Source organism: Oncorhynchus clarkii, chromosome 15 (assembly GCF_045791955.1).
Source record: "Oncorhynchus clarkii lewisi isolate Uvic-CL-2024 chromosome 15, UVic_Ocla_1.0, whole genome shotgun sequence".
NCBI classification, from domain to species: domain Eukaryota; kingdom Metazoa; phylum Chordata; class Actinopteri; order Salmoniformes; family Salmonidae; genus Oncorhynchus; species Oncorhynchus clarkii.
The window spans coordinates 30,212,196-30,236,448 of record NC_092161.1 but is presented as its reverse complement, the minus strand read 5'-3'; the positions used below and the strand labels follow the sequence as shown (position 1 = coordinate 30,236,448).

The 24,253-nt window shown below is 43.0% G+C and overlaps 1 protein-coding gene across 4 annotated transcripts in view; it reads right to left on the bottom strand.

Moving 5' to 3' along the window:
- The window catches only part of LOC139367194 (voltage-dependent L-type calcium channel subunit beta-2-like), a 107,428-nt gene extending 91,528 nt beyond the window's left edge, over positions 1–15,900 (bottom strand). For 2 of the 4 annotated variants that reach the window (XM_071105349.1, XM_071105351.1), the window contains exons 1-2: positions 15,349–15,899; positions 13,101–13,193 (exon numbers count right to left, since the gene is read on the bottom strand). In XM_071105349.1, the coding sequence (XP_070961450.1) occupies positions 13,101–13,193; positions 15,349–15,426 (171 nt within the window). In that variant the 5' untranslated portion in view covers positions 15,427–15,899. Of the gene's footprint in view, positions 1–1,102; positions 1,264–13,100; positions 13,194–15,348 lie in introns of those variants that run through there. The other 2 variants (XM_071105350.1, XM_071105352.1) reach the window with 2 other exon arrangements.
- Positions 15,901–24,253: the final 8,353 nt, after the last annotated feature.

Genomic DNA, 24,253 nt, shown 5'->3' with positions numbered 1-24,253 from the left:
CATACATGCACATACTATCTGGTGTATGTGAAAATGAAGCATCCTATTTTAATTTATTATATATACACACACTCAAACATTTGCACGTGCCTGCATGCATACAGGAATGTACGCACGCGCGCGCACACACACACACTGTCCATACACACCCTTCACATACATATTTAGCAGTTAGTGTTGGGCCAGTAACCGAAAGGTCCCTGGTTCAAATACCCGAACTGACAAGGTGAAAAATCTGTCAATGTGCCCTTGAGCTAGGCACTTATCCCTCATTTGCTCTAGGGACGCCGTACTACTATGGTAGAAACAAACAAAAAAACATTTCACTGCACCTATCCGGTGTATGTGACAATAAAACATTTTTACTACCTTTTTTTTTTAAATCATTTATATTCCAGACTCAAGTCCGGAAGCTAAATTCTTCCAAATGTACTGTGTATTTAAATACCGTATTCTCGACATAGCTCATTCTATTATTTCTATTACTATACCCATTTTAGTTGCACTGTTTATTCACACCACATATTTATTTACATACTGGATTCATGATATAGCCCACTCTAATATCTAGTGCTGTACCTATCATTCTGAGTATATCTTGTGTCAATTCTTCTGGTGTATATATGTATAGATTGCAGTTGGATTACTGTTACAGTGCTATTTGGGTTAATTGGATTCCTTCTGACATTTAAAACATTTCTTGATAAGATTTATTTTTTTTGGGGGGGGGGATATATTATTTGTGTTCTGGTTGGACATTTTACTGCGTTGTTAGGAGCTAGTAACATAAGCATTTCGCTACACCCTCGATAACATCTTTTAAACTGTGTACGCAACCAATAAACTTTGATTTGATTTAACACACACACACACACACACACGACTTTGAACGAGCTACAGGTATTCCTAGAAGGAATCATTAACGGAAATGCTTTCTTAGCGTATGCGGTGTTGAACACAGTACAACATTACTAAGACTAATACCTGACGCCTCTGTTTGCCCTCTCAGTGGAAAAAGCAATTACACTTTCTCCCTCTCCCTTCTCCCTCTATTAAAATCTCTTCTCGGTGCTAAATTGATAGAATTAGGCAACAGACTCACGTATGGAAGCTGTGCTCTCCGGCGATGGCCCAGCCCACAGCACGGCATGAAGGGGGATCAGGGGGGGTTCAGGAACAGACGGCAGCCGCCTCACAGACACCCTGTCAGGCAGCAGCATCCACTCAGCCTCGGTCCATGGCTAAACACTCGGCCCGCAGGGGGGGAGGGGGGAGAGGAGGGGGGGAGGAGGATGGAAGGGAGAATGGGAACGAAGGCAGGAGGCAGGAGACGGAGTAGAAGGAGAGAGCCGTATCCACGCCGAGCCCCCCCCCCCCCCCCCTCCCCCTCCACACGTGCAATCAGATCCTCACAGTCAGACCCAAGCACTATCTAATCTAACTCTCGGCAGGGCAGTTTCCACAGCGAATTTGACTCCAGTGCCGCCTCAGCCCTCCAGCCCGCCCCCATGTCCCACAGCGCAGCAGAGGCCAAGAGAGTAGAGTGCCTCTGAGTGAGGCGCAGGTCTTTTACAGCACTGCCTGTTACCCCAACCCAAATCCTTATCCTCTTCAGCACCGCGGGGCTGCTCCTCTATTTAGCTTTCAACCAAATCCTCTGCAGTACTGCTGCTGTTCAGCTCCGTACGGTGGCTGTCTGCCTGATTGACCGGCTGTCTGGCTGTCTGGCTGGCGCCCTTGGTTCTGGTTCAGCTCCTCATGTGTGTGTGTGTGTGTGTCTACCGTCTTGTCCTGTAGAGGCGCCTGGGGGACACACAGTGCAGAGGGGTCCTGACTCAGAAGTGGAGGCGGAGCTACCACTGTCCTTCCAGTAGGGGGGGGGGGGGCGTTGCCCTCGCCGCTTACGCCACGCCTCTTCTCTCTCTCTCTGCCTCCACCTTGGGTTCAGTCAGATGGACGGACACTAATCTTCCTTTTCTTCTGAAGAAAGTGTGTTGCTGGAAAACAGAGGTCATGCAAGGTAGGGCAGAGGCTCAGACAGATATCTGGCTGCTGGGCTAGCTGGTGAGAAGAGAGACTGTGTCTGGTTGTGTCTGTGTCTGGTGCAGAGAGAAGCAGCAGTAGCAGAACTCTCTCTCTCTCTCTCTCTCCCTGTGGTCCCTGGCTCAGTCATGTCTGAGTGCTGAGTGGAACACTGGCTTCATCGCCTCTCTTTCCCCCTCTCCTCTCCTCCCCTCTTCTCCTCCGCGCCCCACCCCTTGTCTCTCCTGCTCTTTGCCTTGCCCTGCCCAGTGCACTCAGCCTAACAGATGATTGAATCCAGAACTTAATGTACTCACTGCTGTGTCTCTGCTGCAATCAAGCCTTCCATCTCTCCGCCCCTTCGCTCACCCTACCATCCCTTCCCACCGCTCTCTCTCCTTGCAAGGGTGTGTAATGTCTCTCAGTCACCTCCTCTCTCAGTGTAGAGAGGAGAGGGGTATTACAGAAGGATAGAGGAGTGTGAGAGAGACTGGCTGTCCTATCTTTACCATTGTCTCCTCGCTGCATTGAAGAGCAGGTGCTGTTGTCTGAGTACACAGGGATGGATGATACACAGTCTGAATTTCAATTGGCCACTGGCACTACTGGCTTAGAACATAGGCTTTACCCTCACGCTCTCTCCCTTTCTCCCTCCCGACAAAACCAACTTTATTTCATTATTTCTCACTTCCTCGGTCTGTCTCTCACGCTCTCCTTTTTGTTCTCACTCTCTCTCTCTCTCTCTCTCTCTCTCTCTCTCTCTCTCTCTCTCTCTCCCCCTATCTCACTCTTACTGATTGGAATCCTCTCCTTTTCGGTGTCTCAAAGGCTGGTATTTATGAGTACTTTCCCTCTCCCGGGGAGAGCTGTGCTGTTTACATCATAAGCTGCATTGGGTAAGCAGCAGCATTTCTTCCAACACTCCACAGCAACCTCAGTGTTTTTTCCTCTCTACCGAGGAAAGTTTGAGTCATTTCAATGGCTGTCGTCCTTATAGCACAATGTGGCTCTCCGTTTGATCCCGCTAATACAGGCTTAAAAGGGATACTTCAGGATTTTGGCATTGAAGCATTGTGTGCAGTTTAAAGGAAGTTGCTAACTAGCGTTTGCCAAGTGACTGGGGGTCTATGGGTATCTGCTAGCATGCTAGCAGATACCCATAGACTTCCAGTCATTGCCTTTAATGCTAGTTAGCCTTGGCTCACGAAAGTACCTCTAACTTCCTTCATACTGAACACAGACATAAAAATGGTGTCCGCGAGTTCATCCGACTCAGGAGAAGTAGATAAAGGGTCTCGTTGCTAAATCCCGACGTATCCCTTTAAGGCATTAATTGTATGCAGAGATGACATTGATACTCTGGCATCTGCTGTGCTGTGACTAAAACAGACGGCAGTGTCCTCACCACCGCTCCACGGGGCAAGGGCAGCCGCTGACGGTGTCTCTCTCTCCTGCCCTCCGCTGCTGCTGCTATTATATGCTGCGTTCCGAACGGCACCCTATTCCCTATGTAGTGCACTACTTTTAACAGGAGCCCTATATACGGGAAAGGGGTGCCAGTAGAGACGCTCCCCTCTCCTTGTTCATGCTGCTCTCCTCTCTCTGCTCCATCTAGTACGCGCCACAGGTTCCAGAGAGCTATTTGTCACAAGTACAATCGTAGCGTGGCGTCTACTGTCAGATTGTCGGCTAGAGAGCTGAGCTCGGACAAGAGGGCAAACCCCGTACTCTCGAGGCCAGGCAAGGCCAGTTTGACCAAACAAAGCAGAGTGTGCGTCCCAACTGTTACCCTATATAGTGGACTATTTTTGACCAGAGTCCATAGGCCCATCATTTGGGAAGGGAACAGGCTCTTACAGTATTTACAGATAGCCTCCAGTGATGCTTTCATATGTACCGTAATGAATCAATATATATATTCATCTCCTATCTGGGCAAGCGGGAACTTTTTTTAGAGCCCACTAGTTAGAAAAAAAACAAAAAATATGGCACATTCTTTCCTCTCTGCCTTGATAAATCGGAGTGTCACATCAATGCCTCATTCTGGGGTAGGTGTGACAGGCGTCACTGTTTTGATGGAGGAGCATCATTACAGGCAGAGACCTTTCACAGAGGCAATGGGAGGGGGACTACCATCCCATTGTATCAGAAGTGATCATCACTCACTCGTTCCTTACGCAGCTACCATGACAAATAGCTGTGGGCCGTGATACACCGCTCTACAACAAAAATCTGTACTATCTGAATGAGAACACATGTAAATGAGTAGTGCTGTGAGGGTACAGAGATCTTTCAGGGACATGGACCTAATAGGTACTATACCACAGTATACTTTACGATACTGAACAAAAATATAAACGCAACATTCAACGATTTTACTGAGTTAGAGTTCATATAAGGAAATCGGTCAATTGAAATAAATAAATTAAGCCCTAATCTAAACATAGGCCCACCCACTTGTGAGCCAAGGCATCCCACTGGGGTGCCAGCCAGGCCCAGCCAATCAGAATGTGTTTTTCCCCACAAACAGGCTTTATTGCAGACAAAAATACAACTCAGATTCATCAGCTGTCCGGGTGGCTGGTCTCAGATGATTCCGCAGGTGAAGAAGCCGGATGTGGAGGTCCTGGGCCATGGTTACACGTGGTCTGTTGTTGTGAGGGCGGTTGGACGTACTGCCAAATTCTCTAAAACAACATCGGAGGCGGCTTACGGTAGTGAAATAAACATTCACTTCTCTGGCAACGGCTCTGGTGGACATTCGTGCAGTCAGCATGCCAATTACCCGCTCCCTCAAAACTTGAGTCAGCTGTGGCATTGTGTTGTGTGACAACATTTTTGAGTGGCCTTTTATTGTCCCTAGCACAAGGTGCACCTGTGAAATGATTATGCTGTTTAATCAGCTTCTTGATATGACACACCTGTCAGGTGGATGGATTATCTTGGCAAATGAGATATGCTCACTAACAGGGATGTAAACAAATTTGTACACAAAATTTGAGAGGAACAAGTTTTTGCACGTATTGAACATTTCTGGGATCTTTTATTTCAGCTCATGAAACATGGGACCAACACTTTCCATGTTGCGTTTATATTTTCGTTCAGTATATACAACTCCAAAAAATTCTGTGTTAAAAACATCCCAAGTTGGCAGTTTGGTCACAAACAACTCATAGATTTTTTTCAAGTTGGGTGTTGATGCTGTGAGAAAAAGTTTTTAAAAAATCAAATAAATCCCAATATGTGTTTGGTCCACTATTTACCAAGCACTTAGTTGTTTTTAACCCAACATTTTTAAGAGTGTATACTAGACTAGACTAGAGGTCGACTGTTTATGATTTTTCAACGCCGATACCGATAATTGGAGGACCAAAAAAAGCCGATACCGATTAATCGGCCGATTTTTATATATATATTTGTCGTAATGACAATTACAACAATATTGAATGAACACTTTTATATTTTAACTTAATATAATACATAAATAAAATCAATTTTGGCTCAAATAAATAAAGAAACATGTTCAGGGTAGCCTAGTGCTTAGAGCGTTGGACTAGTAACCGGAAGGTTGCAAGTTCAAATCCCTGAGTTGACAAGGTACATATCTGTCGTTCTGCCCCTGAACAGGCAGTTAACCCACTGTTCCTAGGCCATCATTGAAAATAAGAATGTGTTCTTTTGACTGACTTGCCTCGTTAAATAAAGGTCAAATAAAAAAATAAATAATGCATAACCACAGTGTTGGAGAAGAAAGTAAAAGTGCAATATGTGCCATGAAAAAAAGCTAAGCTTTTTGTTCTCACAATGATAGCTTGTGGTTCCTTTTAACATGAGTCTTCAGTATTCCCAGTTAAGAAGTTTTAGGTTTTAGCTTTTATAGGAATTATGACGCGACGACTATTTCTCTCTATACCATTCGTATTTCATATACCTTTGACTATTGGATGTTCTTATAGGCACTTTAATAAACAGCGCTGTGCTTCAAGCATTGCTAAGAGCTACTGGCAAACGCAGTAAAGTGCTGTTTGAATGAATGCTTACGAGCCTGCTGCTGCCTACCACCACTCAGTCAGACTGCTCTATCAAATATCAAATCATAGACTTAATTATAATAAACACACAGAAATACATGCCTTTGGTCAATCTGGTCAAACCCGGAAACTATCATTTTGAAAACAAAACGTTTTTTCTTTCAGTGAAATACGGAACCGTTCCGTATTTTATCTAATGGGTGGCATCCCTAAGTCTAAATATTCCTGTTACATTGCACAACCTTCAATGTTATGTCATAATTATGTACAATTCTGGCAAATTAATTACGTTAATTACATCTTTGTTAGGAAGAAATGGTCTTCGCACAGTTCGCAACGAGCCAGGCGGCCCAAACTGCTGCATATACCCTGACTCTGCTTGCACTGAACACAAGAGCAGTGACACAATTTCCCTAGTTAATATTGCCTGCTAACATGCATTTATTTTAACTAAATATGCAGGTTTAAAAATATATACTTCTGTGTATTGATTTTAAGAAAGGCATTGATGTTAATGTTTCGGTACCTTTGTGCAACGATTGTGCTTTTTTTCGCGAATGTGCTTTTGTTAAATCATCACCTGTTTGGCGAAGTTGAAGTAGGCTGTGATTCGATGGTAAATTAACAGGCACCGCTTTGATTATATGCAACGCAGGACAAGCTAGTTAACCTAGTAACATCAAGCTAGTTAACCAAGTAATATCAAGCTAGTTAACCTAGTAATATCAAGCTAGTTAACCTAGTAATATCAAGCTAGTTAACCTAGTAACATCAAGCTAGTTAACCTAGTAACATCAAGCTAGTTAACCTAGTAACATCAAGCTAGTTAACCTAGTAATATCAAGCTAGTTAACCAAGTAATATCAAGCTAGTTAACCTAGTAATATCAAGCTAGTTAACCAAGTAATATCAAGCTAGTTAACCAAGTAATATCAAGATGGTTAACCTAGTAATATCAAGCTGGTTAACCTAGTAATATCAAGCTAGTTAACCTAGTAATATCAAGCTAGTTAACCTAGTAATATCAAGCTAGTTAACCAAGTAATATCAAGCTAGTTAACCTAGTAATATCAAGCTAGTTAACCTAGTAATATCAAGCTAGTTAACCAAGTAATATCAAGCTAGTTAACCAAGTAATATCAAGCTAGTTAACCAAGTAACATCAAGCTAGTTAACCAAGTAATATAGTGATTATGTGAAGATTGATTGTTTTTTATTTAAGTTTAAGTTTAATGCTAGCTAGCAACTTACCTTGGCTCCTTGCAGCCACAAGGTCCTTTTGATGCTGCACTGGCGTAACAGGTGGTCAGCCTGCCACGCAGTTTCCTCGTGGATTGCAATGTTATCGGCCATATTCGGCGTCCAAAAAGGCAGATTACCGATTGTTATGAAAACTTGAAATCGGCCCTAATTAATCGGCCATGCCGAGTAGTGTAGTATAGTCTAAACTAGACTATACTACACTACTTTAGGTCTCCTGTAATGTACCAAGACTTTAAGGTTTAATGATAATACCAACACACCACTATTTATCAGAAATGTAAAGTAATGATTCACAGTGACAAAAAAACAAAAACAACACAGAGGATTCAGATACAATGATATCATTGTCTATTCCCCTGAGGAAAGTACAAAGCGACTTGGCAGGTCTCAGCCCCACTGTCTGTCCTGCAGACGTTCTCATTTAATCACTGAGTGCGCATCCCAAATGGCACCCTATTCTCTACACAGTGCACTACTTTTGAGCCTTGACCCATTGGGCTCTGATCCAAAATAGTGCACTATATAGGGAATAGGGTGCCATTTGGGAACAATCCTAAGAGAGTGGGTGCCTGAAGACAAAGACTGCTCTGCTCGTAACAGAGGGCACTGCTTTGTAATGCCTCCCCTCCTGACAGGACGGGTGAATGCAGGAGATTATACAGGCATCCATCTTACATTTTCCCCTCAGGTAAACAAGACAAGGTCACTCCTGGATATATTACCCTAAAAGGATGAACAACTGTTTGGAACATAATGTGATTCTATGCAGTTCGTGGGCTTGAATGAGCATTCTATTAACATAAAAACAATCTATTACAACACTACAACATAAGCAAAACCTTTTCTCTTTTCATTTTGAGTCCTATAGGTTAGTACCTATTCACATAACTTCACCTCCAAGGACATGCATGCCAACACAGACTGACAATGCAGTAGCTCATATTCATGATGGGGAAGTGCCTCTTCCTTTCTTACCACCAGATGGCAGTCTTGCTATTCTGTGCCACTAGCTCAAACAGAGGAGACAAGTGATGCGCCACCATAACATGAATGGTTATTCTATTATTCTTACCAAATTTGAGCGTTGCATATGTAGCCAACAACAAGCATAATGCTTGATTCAGTTGCCAGCCTATGGCTCATAGATGACAGAAAACATGCACTGTTGGAAACATTGAACAGAGGCACATCCTCTTCACATATTGGGGCGTCCTTAAAAATGTCTGCAGGACTCAGGTCTATAAGGTTGTCAGTGGCCTGAACAGAGGCAACTAGGTTACTCCATATCCTGTCTGTGTCCGTAGTATCAGTTACATAACCCCCCCCTGGGGTTGCCAGATTTGATAGGTGGCACAGCCAATAACTTGCTTACGTAACCCCTTCCCTCCATTAACGTGAGAAAACATCATTTGCGGATGAAAATAAAAAAGTCTCTAATCAAGAGAATGAAAAGGGGGTTTCCTGCCCCTGCAGACCCCACCACACCCTTTCTTTCAAACACCACACCACCACTACCCCTATCCCTATGGAGAGAGTCAGTGTCCCAAATGGCATTATGAGAGAGAGAGAGAGAGAGAGAGAGAGAGAGAGAGAGAGAGAGAGCGAGAGAGTGAGAGGGGGGGAAGAGAGAGAGAGAGAGAGAGAGAGAGAGTGAGCGAGAGAATGTGAGTGTGTGAGTGAGAGAATGTGAGTGTGTGAGTGAAAGAAAATGAGTGTGTGAGTGAGAGAAAGTGAGTGTGTGAGTGAGTGTGAGAGAGAGAAAGTGAGTGAGTGAGAGAAAGTGAGTGTGTGAATGACAGAAAGTGAGTGTGAGTGAGAGAATGTGAGTGAGAGAAAGTGAGTGTGTGAGAGAGAGAAAGTGAGTGTGTGAGTGAGAGAATGTGAGTGTGTGAGTGAGAGAAAGTGAGTGTGTGAGTGAGAGAATGTGAGTGTGTGAGTGAGTGTGAGAGAGAGAAAGTGAGTGAGTGAGAGAAAGTGAGTGTGTGAATGACAGAAAGTGAGTGTGAGTGAGAGAATGTGAGTGAGAGAAAGTGAGTGTGTGAGAGAGAGAAAGTGAGTGTGTGAGTGAGAGAATGTGAGTGTGTGAGTGAGAGAAAGTGAGTGTGTGAGTGAGAGAATGTGAGTGTGTGGGTGAGAGAAAGTGAGTGGGTGAGAGAAAGTGAGTGTGTGAGTGAGTGAGAGAATGTGAGTGTGTGAGTGAGAGAAAGTGAGTGTGTGAGTGAGAGAATGTGAGTGTGTGAGTGAGAGAAAATGAGTGTGTGAGTGAGAGAAAGTGAGTGTGTGAGTGAGTGTGAGAGAGAGAAAGTGAGTGAGTGAGAGAAAGTGAGTGTGTGAATGAGAGAAAGTGAGTGTGAGTGAGAGAATGTGAGTGAGAGAAAGTGATTGTGTGAGAGAGAGAAAGTGAGTGTGTGAGTGAGAGAATGTGAGTGAGAGAAAGTGAGAGTGTGAGAGAGAGAACGTGAGTGAGAGAAAGTGAGTGTGTGAGTGAGAGAAAGTGAGTGTGTGACTGAGAGAATGTGAGTGTGTGAGAGAATGTGAGTGAGAGAAAGTGAGTGTGTGAGTGAGAGAAAGTGAGTGTGTGAGTGAGAGAATGTGAGTGTGTGAGTGAGAGAACGTGAGTGTGTGAGTGAGAGAACGTGAGAGTGTGAGTGAGAGAAAGTGAGTGTGTGAGAGAGAGAAAGTGAGTGAGTGAGAAACGGGGAGAGAGAATGAGAGTGAGAGGGAGAGAGAGAGAGAGAGAGGAGGTGGGCGAGAGAGTGAGAGGAAGAGAGAGTGGGAAGCCAAGTGAGACCTTTCACATAAACACAGCAGAGAGTGGGAAGCAGCAGCAGGAGATATTACATAATTCTTATGTAAACCAGAGTTTGAGAAATGGCAGATGCTGTATAGCCAGGCTGGTGTAAAATGCCTCATCAGTCAATTCAAAGACCTGCCGCAGAAATCACATAACTAAAACTCCAGCAGTGGATGTTGGGCATTAAAAACGTGTACATTTATGGCTGTTTGGATGCATCTCATTCTATTCTCCTGTTATACTATTAATAAATGTCCAGAGCACTTAGATAAGGCCTCAGGAGATGCATGGTAATCTGATAAATCCTACAAAGGGTTTGGCAGCACTGTGTATACATCCCAAATGGCACCTAAATTCTTATATAGTGCACTACTTTTCATGGGCTCTGGTAAAGAGTAGTGCACTACATAGGGAATAGGGTGCCATTTGGGACGTAACCTGGGAACGATTCCATTTTGGACAGAGGGCCTAAAATCTTAAACAAATTAGACTGCAGTGCCCTTCAAGCTTTTATCCCTGCAATTATACAGTATCAGTTACCATCCCCTCAATGACATTCAGCTCGGTTCAACATTATTTATGGAGTCCATGACGCAGTCGTAGTCCTTTAGAGACTACTCCATCTTCTTGCAGCGTTGGACTTAAAGCAGAGAGTGACCGCACCACCACTACTCCCACTGGTTGCTGACTGAGTGGTCCGGACCACCACTGCTCTTAACCTCCTCCATCCTACCGTAAACCCCACGGGCAGTAAGAGTCACAGGGCACTTCTCTATTTCTTTTCCTCTGTCCCTCTTTCTCTCTCTTTATTTCTCCATCTCTATTCCTCTTCTCTCGTCCCCTGTCTCTGTCTGCCCTCTCTCTGTGTAAGAATGAGCAAAGTAAGACCGTTCTCTACGTAGCAGTTTGACTGCAGGACTGAGAGATGAGAGGTGTAATGGATCGGGCGTACAGTAACCCCGATGAGCCTCTGAACACTCTGAACACTCGCCCACATGAATACTGGGATTGAGTCACCGTGCCAACAGGTGTGGTGTTGGGGAGATGGGAGAAGAGTGGAAGGCACTCAAACAACGTGCGATATGAGCATTCGGAAGGAATAGGCCAGACTCACAATTAAAAGCTTGATGAAAAAAGCTGTGTAGATCATTTCAAGGAAAGTAACATAAAATCATCACAAAATGTACCTGAACTATTATTATAGTTTTTAAAAGATATCTCTTTTGGTGATGTGTACATTTGAGTCTGAGCATGGTGAGAGCTCTGATAACAAAGAGGGAAGATTACAATGAGACAAGAAAAACATGTCCGGAGAAAATTAAAGGAGCTTGACAGCTTGACGAATAGGCAGCGAAACATGTTTTGAAACCCAGTTCCCACTATGTGTTAGTTTAAAGTTTTAGACACCACAGCCACATACTTGTGTGAGAAGTGAAAATAATCATGTCCAACAAGATGGAGAGGGAGAGGGGGAAGGGAAAGAAGGTCAGCTTAACCCGCTGTTATGATAAAGCAATTCAAAAAGCAGTGTAGTTACTTTAGTTCCTAGCAGAGTTCCTGAAAGGGCTGCTACTCCTGCAGTCCTCTTCCAGCAAACATCTAAAAGGGGATACTATATCTGCGCTTCGCTTTGCCAGTCTGACCCCGGGAACAACCTTTCCCCTCTCTCTCTTTTTCTTTCTCTCTCTACTTTCTCTCTCACATCCTACATCATGTCTGGGTATCTCTCTCAGCAGGGTTGTGTCTCAGACGTACTGTGGTTGCTTGTCTGACCCTCATACGTTCCCCCTCGCTCCCTTTTTCTTTCCCTTTCTCTCTCTCCCCTCTACTTGACGGTCCTTCCCTGTCCTAACTTCCCGCTCATGTCTCGGCGTCTCCCGCAGTGCCGTGTCTCAGATGTAAGTTACTGTAGTCGCGCTCAGTCTAATTGAGTTTGGTCACGAAGACTGAGAGCGTTGCAGAGGATGACGACAGTCAGTCAGAGGTGGTCGGCCTAATGAGCCTGTTGGCATACCCAGTGGAGGGGGGGGGGGTTGAGGGGAAGGAGGGTAGCCATGACATATCACTGCTGAGAAGACCCTCACCACCACCCTAATCCACACAGCAACTCTTCACTGATCGTATAAACACACGGTGAAAGCAAATGTGAGCTCCCCTTAGCCTCAACTCAAACACCTTCTCTGTGCCTGAGAGAAAGCAGACGGCAATTCCACAACGTGCCATATTGTTCTGATCCCACTCTGGTTTCACCGCTGCTCTGCTAAAGAGGAGGCGATCTGTGTCTCCTCCAAAAAAGGAAGAAACAGTTCTGCCGAGGAGCCCATCCTTAACCCGTCCTCTCCCTGTCGGTCGCCCGCAGGTCCGCTGCTCCAACAAAAACCAGACGCCGCGAGTGCTTCACGTACACACCGTGTACCTCAGAAGGTTTGCTTTTATAATAGGCCACAGTCGCGCCAGCCACACTCAAGCCACTGAGTGCAGAGCTACAGGGCCACCGGTGCCGGCAGTTCACAGAGATCGTTAACATACTGTGCCCAAGCACTGTTTACCAAAGGGGCTTTCGTTGCAACATGCAATGATTTATTTCAATGACTTGGCTGTTTTCACTCTTACGCCAGTATGAACTTTGCTGGCTATGTACTGTAAACCATAAAGGTAGAACGTTCTAATGATATGCGGTAAACATCCAGTGCAGAGGTGATGTCGTAAGTGTCCGGTAGGCCAGATATTCTAGCGCATACAGAACGCCTGGAGATATCATCACATTCATACCATTATAGTGACCTAATGCCCCTCGCCGACGCATTCAAAGTCAGAAAAGGGTACTGTCTCAGGATTACTTTCACAGTCCCACCCGCACTTCCTAAATCAAATTCTCACTGCCAACCACTGGGATCACTGGCTGTGCAGAAAATTCACAGACCTTCCAAGATACTGAGGTGATAAATACCTTTTAGGTAACCTAAACGCAGGGTGTTTGTTCCCCTTACCTGTCGCACAAAGCTGTTGGTTGTTGTATCTGAAGAGGTGCTTCCATCTGATCCTTTGAATCTGCCTTTCCTCCGTGCTCCTTTTCCATGTGACTTCAGTAAGGGGAGAAAACAGAATGATTATTTGTTCAAAGACCATTATCAGCAGGTAACACTAAAACCTGGATAACAAAGGGTATGACGTGTTGACATATGGGGTACGACATCTTATGTGGGTCATAGCAGCTGGGGTCTTCGTGTGGAGGGTGGGAAGACTGTGAGAAGGGTTTTCAACTCCAAAATGCATGAACATGTAATGATGTTCTCTTCCTACATGTAAGTTGTTGTAACTTGTCACTCTGGTCTTAAAAGCGTGTGTCAGCAGAAATTTTAGAAATTGTAGAAAATAAAAATATATATTATTTTAAATATTTTATTTTGGGGGAAGTGTGGCAGGGAATATAGGGGAAACAATGAGTGTATTACTATGTGTATTATACAAGAGTGTATTACTATGGGAAAATATTCTGGTGGCACTGAAGTTAGTTTTCAAGTCATTTGAAAATAAAAACAATGGACATTATTGCACGGGGCTCATATGATCAATAGTTGATATACTATCTGTGATCATAATAGGCTACACCTCGGGAAACTGCACTACAGGGCTGAAGTGCTATGTTGCTAGTAGCAACTGACAAAACACCAAATCTGCTTTTATTCCAACACATTCCCCCAGGACATGTAAATTATGAATATAAAAAGAAAGCTATTCTGTTGGTTACTTAGAAACCAAATCCAAATCAAACCAATTCAAATGTTATTATGTCTAGTCTATTTACTCTAAAATACCCATGTTGGTGCAGGCACTCAATATGCAGTGACGTTAGACAACGTTGAATGTCATTTCTGGATGCATATATTTGCATATATATATATCTTTTTTATTAGAGCAGCCTAGTTGTCATTGATCATTCATTATGAATTCACTACATTCATAAACAGATTGGCAAGTGGAAATAGTACAACATCCAGTACTTAATCATAATTGCAATCTGCTCTTTTTAGTAGTTCAAAACCAAGGCTATTATATACTGCCCATTGGAGAACCCTCTGAAGAACCCTTTTTTGGGTGCAGGTAAAAACCCTTTTGGTTGCAGGTAGAACCCTTTTGGGTTCATGTAGAACCATTTGTACCGCAGGTTCTACATGGAACTAAAAAGGATTCTACCTGGAACCAAAAAGAGTTATCCTATGGAGCCAGCCAAATAACTATTTTAAAACCATTTTTTTCTAAGAGTGTAGAGCTTGCCAGCTTGTAGTACAAAAAAATGGAAATGAGTTTCCTCTGGTTTGTTCAGCCATTATAGGAATGCCGAAAATAAGATCTGAGATCCTATCAGTCAGTTAACATGACCTTTATGAATTATATAGCCTTTATGTGCTTTATGTTCTTGTTTTGATTACATAAATGCTTCAAAATTCACAAAAAGTGACGTTAGCTGATGACGTTATATCAGAGAACAAAACGTCTAAGAACTCCGACGCCTGTGTTAACCACAGACCTTATTTTCAGAGTTAATCCAAAAACCTTATTTAAAAAAAAAAATCATTCATATCCCCATAGGCTTTGGCCAACGAGTCACGGTGGAGTTAATGCCTACGAAACGACACATTTACTATTGCTCTCTATACTGTATCCTGTAATGTAAAATGATTCAGACATCTTACTGAACCACTGAACTGGTCAAGAGACCATCTAAATATGTTCTTAATCACATCAAAGCAAACCCCATTTTAACTGTGTGGATTTCATATCCAACCCCCAAGGCTAATAACGTACTGGACTGGCCATGCAAAAAAAATGACTCATATTTACTGATGCATAAATGTAAGAAACGTATTGCCTAATAAACCAGTTGGCTAGTATCACCAGGTAAAATAATCAGGCTGCTGCAATTCAATTGTCTTCCAACGAATGACAGCTATAACTATGTAACACACCTGAAACAATAGTAGCCTAGTTGTTTCACTTTTTACAAGAATATTCGTCCTTATTATCCAAAAGGTAGGCTATACTACCTGGCATAACGCAGGCTCCTCCAACGTGTTGGTCATGGTTTACTGATTCGTTACATTTGGCGTCAAGCCAAGATGGTATTGGAAATGAGGTATTTGCATCTATTTTTGTTGGATAACTTCATAAATGGCAAGTTATTTATTACTATACGCGTGCGACATAGACATTATAAAATGCTGCAACTGTACATACTTGTAGCCCAGGGTTTTCGAGCGAATCCATATGTCTGTCCAAAAGTGAGTGCGTCTTTTGCAAGTTATTATGGACCATTTGACATCCAACCGTCGATCGATCGTTGAGATAGACAATCAACTTGTTCAAGGGTCGGTGGTCAAGCGTGACTCCCGCTCTCTTCAAAATTTAGAGCAGACATTTTTGTTTGACACGACTTTACGTCCCAATGAATACAAATAGTTGCGTGGAAGAGACTTTTGCGACGGAGGAGTTAAAGTGACTAGGCCATTTTCCTCAGCCCACTCTGCCATGCAGTCTTGAAGTTTGAGTCAGACCACAACCGGGAAGACTTAGGAAGGGAGGAGCAGTTTGCGGTAAAAAAATAAATAATAATAATAATCATTTAAAACGCACACAAAAAAAACGTTTTTCTAATGGGCTTGTTTCCTCCCTTTAGGTGAAAAAGAAAGAAAGAATAAGACTGCATGTCATTGGACAGCTCAGTCACTTAGCGAGTATCTGGCCCTCACTCCCACGTTAATTCACTGTCCGCCTTCCCCCACGTTCGCACTCAACTGGTTACAGTTGCTCTATCGAGCAAAGGCACAGGTGCAAGCGTTGTCTCAAGCAAGGGACATCTAGACTAATTCTGGTTGCTCGAGTTAACATTTGCAATGATTTGGACTTTATTTTGTAAAATAATAGTTACTTCTATGATGGGGTTCGAACATAATGGAAAGGGGAAAATCTAAAAGCGTCGCACGTAGATAATTGTTTGTAGCCTAGTAAAGCTCGTTCACCAGACACTTCCCACTCATGCACAATTGTCCTGAGGATGAGGTTAGTTTGTGATTGACTCATTTCACAGTAAGAGTTGTTTTGGATAAAAACACATTAAATGTTTATGTTTCGCAATAAATAGCCTTACTTAAAAGGACATGCTACTGTCTTTGCACTATAGCACATTTACATGCCACAATGTGCAAATTATGGGGGCCAGGGAATGAGACATTAGCTCCCCTAAACAAAAGTCCAACATTGGTGGGGGGGGGGGGGGGGCTCTAATTTTTTGCACTGCTACAGTGTTAAATATGAAAATAAAAGCTTATTCCAAATTAAACGAACACTCCCACCACTATGTCATGATTTAAACCTTTCAATTGAATTAATCTCTCTACTCCACCTGTCTGCTGCTAGTTTGGCTTACACCTAACTCTCAAATTCCTCCGGACTTCAGAGTCTGGAATGGCTGTAATGGCTCTTTGATGTTGGCACAATGAGTCAATAATGAAGGGGGCTGGGCTTTTACTGGTTGGCTCTTGTGTCTTTCTCGCTCAAACGCCTACATGCACAGCCACACACAGAACCTGAGCCCAGCTCTCTTCCATTACAATGGTTTTCAAATACAAACAACAAAAGGTCTCAACCCTTGTGAAAAAAATATATATTTAAGAGTACCAATCAAATCCCTCGCTCAATTTCTGAGCGAATAATGCATTAAAACTTCTTAAGGCTAGGGGGCAGTATTTTGAAGTCCGGATGAAAAGCGTGCCCAAAGTAAACTGCCTGTTACTCAGGCCCCGAAGCTAGGATATGCATATAATTGGTAGATTTGGATAGAAAACAATCTAAAGTTTCTAAAACTGTTAAAAAAAACGGATAAAATTACTGATTTGGCAAGCGAAATCCCTAGGACAAACCATCCAGGGGGGAAATAATTGAGGTCATAGAATTTTCCAAAATATTTTCTATGGGAAACCCTATTTTATTCGGAACCTGGTTGCAGTTCCTATGGCTTCCACTAGGTGTCAACAGTCTTTAGAAATTGGTCGATGTTTTAGTAGTGCTGTTCTTTGTACGTGTCAATCTGAAGGTCCCTAGTCTTTTGTTGCGCGTGAACAGGAGCGTGCTCCGTGTTATTTTTCTTCGGTATTGGAAACAGATTATCCCGTCTTAAATTGTATTGATTATTTACATTTTAGGATACCTGAGGTTGGATTAGGAACATTGTTTGAAATGTTTGGACCAAGTTTACAGGTAACTTATTAGATACTTTGTAGTCATGTTGGGCGAGTTGGAAAGGGTGTATTTCGGAATCAAACGCGCCAAATAAATGGACATTTCGGGGATATAAAGAAGGAATTTATCGAACAAAACGACCATTCATTGTGTCACTGAGACATTTGGGATTGCAAAAAGAAGAAGATCTTCAAAGGTAAGGCATTTATTATATCGTTATTTCTGACTTTTGTGTCGCACCTGCCTGGTTGAAAAATGATTTTCATGTGTTTTTCGGGGCGCTGTCCTCAGATAATCGCATGGTGTGCTTTCGCCGTAAAGCCTTTTTGAAATATGACACAGCGGCTGGATTAACAAGAAGTTAAGCTTTATTTTGATGTATTACACTTATATTTTCGTGAATATTGAATATTGATATTTCTGTAGTTTGAATTTGGCGCTCTGCAATTTCACCGAATGTTGTCAAATCGATCCCGCTAAAGGGATTGGCGCTTTAAGGGATCAGTGTGTCACAGCTCTCCCTGCTCTGTAAGTCGTAGGTCGAGGCAGCCATGCTACCTGTCGGCCTTGCTCTCTGTCTGTCTTAAGCGTTCCATAGTGAACTTGCAACATTGTATCTCGACTGGGTCCCAAATTGCTGGTGCATAGTGCACTCTTTGGATGCTGGAATTATTGGAGTGCGCAGATCCCCCCCGAATGAAACAAGGGACCCCCCCCCCTCCCCATGAATGCCACAATATAATTTGCTCACTGCACACATACACACACACACACACACAAATAAAATTGTATTTGTCACATACGCCAAATACGACTGGTGTAGACGTGAAATGCTTACTTACAAGCCTTTAACCAACAATGCAGTTTTATGAAAAAGAGTTAAGAAAATATTTACTAAATAAACTAAAGTTCAAAAATAAAAGAGCAACAATAAAATAACAATAACGAGGATATACAGGGGGTACCAGTACCTAGTCAATGTGCGCGGGTACAGGTTAGTCAAGGTAATTGAGGTAATACCGTATGTACATGCAGGTAGGGGTAAAGGGACTATGCATACATAATAAACAGCGAGTAGCAGCGGAGTTAAAAAGGGGTGTGTCAATACAAATAGTCTGAGTAGCCATTTGATTATCTGTTCAGCAGTCTTATTGCTTGGGGGTAGAAGCTATTAAGAAGCTGGGAGATAGAATGTAAAACATATATGATTTATCTTCACTCTATCTGTCTTTTCATGCTTCATCACCAGGAATCCTATTCCTGTCAAAGCCAAATGTCACCACTAAAACGTTTTCTAATACACAATGACAGTTGCCTTTGTCATGGGCAAAATTACTGATACCTCCTGTAAACCGCCCCCCCAATGCCCCCTCTAGCAGTATGTTGTTGGTTGTTGGTAGGACAAAACTCAGTGCCTTTATTATTCATCATTGCCCTCTAGTGGTTTTATTTGGTTCAACAAACCGGGCTCTTTTCCAATTCCGCTTTCCTTGATTCCTTGCGTCCTCTCTCCCCAATCTCCTTCTTAAAACTCATTGGAGGAACAGGTCCTAGGGGAGGGACCTTGAATCGACTATGCCAATGCTCTTTGAGAAGGAGGGGAAGAGAGAGGAAAGCGAGGAATCAAATAATTGAGATACACTCTGGGAGTTGCTACCCTAATTAATGACAAGATTTTGCATGAAAGTAGAGTCTGTTCTGATCGGATTGCCTTTAGACTGGTCTTTGTATTATGATCCATATACAGCAGCTTACAAACAATAATTACAGTAGGCCTATACTCTGCAGCATATTGTAATTGTGTTTTCCTGCGAAGGTTCAGTGTTTCAGAGTAAGAAATGTAGACATCGGTGGAAAAGGGATTTTATGGGTTAAGTAGGCACATTTTAACTCCTTACCATTGGCTCAATACCATAACTCCTGACACATCAAAACCTGACTCTAACCTCACACACAAGACACGCAGGTCAACATCTACAATTGGGTTAGCACGTACCTTTGGCACAATTACAATACATGAAGCACAATGGGTTATGTATTGAGTCAGAGCAGTCACCCGATTTAAAATCCAAAAGGATAACAGCTGAGTGCATCGCTGACATATCCCATTGTATATCTGTCTTAGCCTTTCCCCTTAGCTCACGTCTATGCTCCCTCTGTCCTCCTGACCCCTGACCGTTACTCTGCTTTGGGGGCTCTTTGCTGAGTGAGTGAGGATAGCTGCGGATACAGAAGTGCACTCACAGCCCAGATAAAAATCCTTTCCTTCCTACATCCCGGCAGCGAACACCTTTCAAAACACACACACAGGCATGTCAAAGAGGGTCTTTTAGAACAACACACACACGCGCACACACACACACACACACACACACACACACACACACACACACACACACACACACACACACACACACACACACACACACACACACACACACACAAACCAATAAACCTGGAGCTTTCCTGGAAATTCCAAAGGGGATGGCATTCCCAAAATTAGCACAATAAATTGGAAGTATAGAAGAAAATGCCTTGAACTTCCTCCCATTGTTGTGGAATGACTCGGAAAGCTCTAATAAACGGAGTCAGCAGAATATTCACGACTTTGACACCAACCATAAGCCAAATCCTCTAAGCACTATCTACAGTATTTGCAGATCTGAGGTTATACTGTGGTTATTATGAATAAACATATTGTCCTTGTTGTATAGTTACTGGCAGATGACTACCTCCAGCTTGTGGACCAGACTTTTGTGAAATGATGTTACTGTACTGTATCGAGTACTCAACATTAACCAGTTACTGCTTAAAGAGAGCTTCTCGTCAGAATTGTACATAAACGTCTCTTGTATAATATCGAATCATAGTGGTGGCCTTATACAGCCGATTCAAGATCGCAAATGTATCCATTGTCTCATGAATATAGTATAAGTGAATATTTTGTATACAGTATGCGTCTCTCTCTTTTTCCCCTCTCATGCCCCTCTCCTACCTTTTCCTTCCCCTCCTTCTCTAGGCCCACTCTGGCCTTTGAGAGAGGGAGCACAGTACAGCGCTGTGTGGGCAGGAGCCCTCCGGAGTCTCCAGCTTGTTGAGTGTGGATTAGTCAGCCCAGACCAAGAGCTTTCTGCTGGATGAAGAGAACAGTACAGGCTGCTCAGGTGGGTGGAACTGCCCCCCGTTTGACCTCACACAGTGTTCACTGATCAGGACTGAGAATACATGTCTCCAAAATAGAGAGCTGACAGGCGGTGTTATTGTATAACCACATAGAGACAATAATTGATTTAGAAGGCGTATCATGTAAACAGCAGTACAGAACCAAATTCCATGACATTGGTTAAAACTGAACAGAGCAGAGCAGTACCAAAATACCACCAAACAGGGCTAGACCTGACTAGAGCTGATCAGAACAAATTCTACATACTGTATAACAGAACAAAAGTGCAGCAACAAACTCTGATTTCCATTCTGGTCAGGCCAGACAAGAGAGGGGCAGCACATCCATTACAATGTCAATACCCAGCAGTAGAAAATTGGTAGATGATGTGTTTAACATAGTGGGTGAGCTACAGTGATCTTCTGTGGCTCAGTTGGTAGAGAAGGACTCTTACAATGCCAGTGTAGTGGGTTTGATTCCTGGGACCAATATGTAAAACATTTATACATGCATGACTGTTTGTCGCTTTGGATAAGAGTGTCTGCTAAACGGCATATATTATTATATATAGATACAGTATGTTTGAAGAAATGTTTTGTTTTATTGGTTGCCACATTTGTTTACACACTGAGACTAGGTGATTTCCCAACCGTCCCTCCCCAACATTAGTGATTAAAAAAAAAAAAAGGCGATAGAGATGATAGACCTTGGCCGCAACATATGCATTAGGCATCCATCTCAGAATCAATAAGAATTTGGCTGAGTAAACAACAATAGTTTATTCAATCTTTTTGCTTGCGCTTCTAGATATCTGGAAAATATCAGCTGCTTACTGAGATCACTTATTGAGACCCCAAAGTGCTGTATTCAGAGTATTATACTGACAACCAATTATAGATATTCAGTAATGGAGTTTGTGTTCCAAGTATTTACTTCAAATATATTATCTTTAGTTTTGATCATCTATGTTAGTGAAATAAAGAAGGTTGAGACTTGGTTTGGTTTCCTAATCAAATGGGGATCAATGGATGGTTTGATTGTCAACAGCAACAGCCTTATATCATAATGAAGATACAGGTAAGATGCCAAAATAAAGGAAACACTTGAGTAAATGAGGGATACAAAGTATATTGAAATCAGCTGCACCCACACAGGTGTTTGTTCCTGAGTTAATTAAACAATTAACAGCCCATCATGCTTAGGGTCATGTATAAAAATGCCCAGTTGCCCATTTTTTTGTCTACCATGTCCAGAAGAAGAGATCTCACTAAGTTTGAAAGAGAGGTCTCAAAGGAGCATAGGGGCTTTAAAGCTGCTGTGTGTGTGTGTGTGTGTGTGTGTGTGTGTGTGTGTGTGTGTGTGTGTGTGTGTGTGTGTGTGTGTGTGTGTGTGTGTGTGTGTGTGTGTGTGTGTGTGTGTGTGTGTGTGTGTGTGTGTGTCTCCCACTCAACAGGTCTCAACCCTACTGAACAGTTATGGGAGACTCTGGATCGGTGCCTGAGACAGCATTTTCCACCCCCATCAACAAAACACCAAATAATGGAATTTCTCGTGGAAGAGAGGTGTCGCATCCCTCCAATAGAGTTCCAGACACTTGTAGAATATGTGCCAAGGCACATTGAAGCTGTTCTGCCGGCTCGTGGTGGCCCAACACCCTTAAGACCCTTGGTTGGTGGTTCCTTTATTTTGGTATTTACTTCGGAAAGTATTCAGACTTTACTTTTTCCACATTTTGTTACGTTACAGCCCTATTCTAAAGTTGATTAAATCAAATAATTTCCTCAACAATCTACACACAATACCCCATAATGATGAAGCAAAAACAGGTTTTTGTACATTTTTGTACATTTATTAAAACCAAAAAACAGAAGTACCTTATTTACACAAGTATACAGACCCTTTGCTGTGAGACTCGAAATTGAGCTCGGGTGCATCCCGTTTCCATTGATCATCCTTGAGATGTTTCTACAACTTGATTGGAGTCCACCTGTGGTAAATTCAATTGAGTGGAGATTATTTGGAAAGGCGAGATGGCCACCTGGCCAAACACAAGGCCCTCTCCAATAAGTGTTAGGGAGGTGGTCACTCTGACAGAGCTCTAGAGTTCCTATATGGAGATGGAAGAACCTTCCAGAAGGACAACCATCTCTGCAGTACTCCACTAATTAGGCCTTTGGGCTCCTGAGTGGTGCAGCGGTCTAAGGCACTGTATCTCAGTGCTAGAGGCGTCACTACAGACCCTGGTTCGATTCTAGGCTGTATCACAACCGGCCGTGATTAGGAGACCCATAGGGCAGCACACAATTGGCCCAGCATCGTCCGGGTTGGGGTTTGGCCGGTGTAGGCCATCATTGTAAATAACAATATGTTCTTAACTGACTTGCTTAGTTAAGTAAAGGTTAAATAGAGTGGCCAAACGGAAGCCACTTCTCAGTAAAAGGCATGTGACAGCCCGCTTGGAGTTTGCCAAAAGGCACCTAAAGACTCTCAGACTATGAGAAGCAAGATTCTCTGGTCTGATGAAACCATGATTGAACTCTTTCACCTGAAAGCCAAGCAACACATCTGGAGGAAAGAATGCTGGGGGGATGTTTTTCAACGGCAGGGACTGAGAGACTGGTCAGGATTTGAACCCAATCGAACATCTCTGGAGACCTGAAAAAAGTGCAGCAATGCTTCCCATCCAACCTGGAAGAGCTTGAGAGGATCTGCAGAGAAGAATGGGAGAAACTCCCCAAATACAGATGTGCCATACCAAAATGATGTGTCATACCCAAGAAGACAAGGCTGTAATCACTGCCAAAGGTGCTTCAACAAAGTACTGAGTAAAGAGGCTGAATACTTATGTAAATATCATATTTCAGTTTTTGTTCATGAAATGAGCTAAAATGTCTAAAAACACAATTTCGCTTTATCATTATGGGGTATTGTGTGTACAGTTGTAGCCAAAAGTTTTGAGAATGACACAATATTAATTTTCACAAAGTCTGCTGCCTCAGTTTGTATGATGGCAATTTGCATATACTCCTGAATGTTATGAAGAGTGATCAGATGAATTGCAATTAATTGCAAAGTCCCTCTTTGCCATGCAAATTAACAGAATCCCCAAAAAAACATTTCCACTGCATTTTAGCCCTGCCACAAAAGGACCAGCTGACATCATGTCAGTGATTCTCCCGTTAACACAGGTGTGAGTATTGACGAGGACAAGGCTGTAGATCACTCTGTCATACTGATTGAGTTCGAATAACTGACTGGAAGCTTCAAAAGGAGGGTGGTGCTTGGAATCATTGTTCTTCCTCTGTCAAACATGGTTACCGGCAAGGAAACACGTGCCATCATCATTGCTTTGCACAAAAAGGGCTTCACAGGCAAGGATATTGCTGCCAGTAAGATTGCACCTAAATCAACCATTTATCGGACCATCAAGAACTTCAAGGAGAGCGGTTCAATTGTTGTGAAGGCTTCAGGGCACCCAAGAATGTCCAGCAAGCGCCAGGACGGTCTCCTAATGTTGATTCAGCTGCGAGATCAGGGCACCACCAGTACAGAGCTTGCTCAGGAATGGCAGCAGGCAGGTGTGAGTGCATCTGCATGCACGGTGAGGGAAAGACTTTTGAGGAAGGCCTGGTGTCAAGAATTGCAGCAAAGAAGCCACTTCTCTCTAGGAAAAACATCAAGGACAGACTGATATTCTGCAAAAGGTACAGGGATTGGACTGCTGAGGACTGGGGTAAAGTC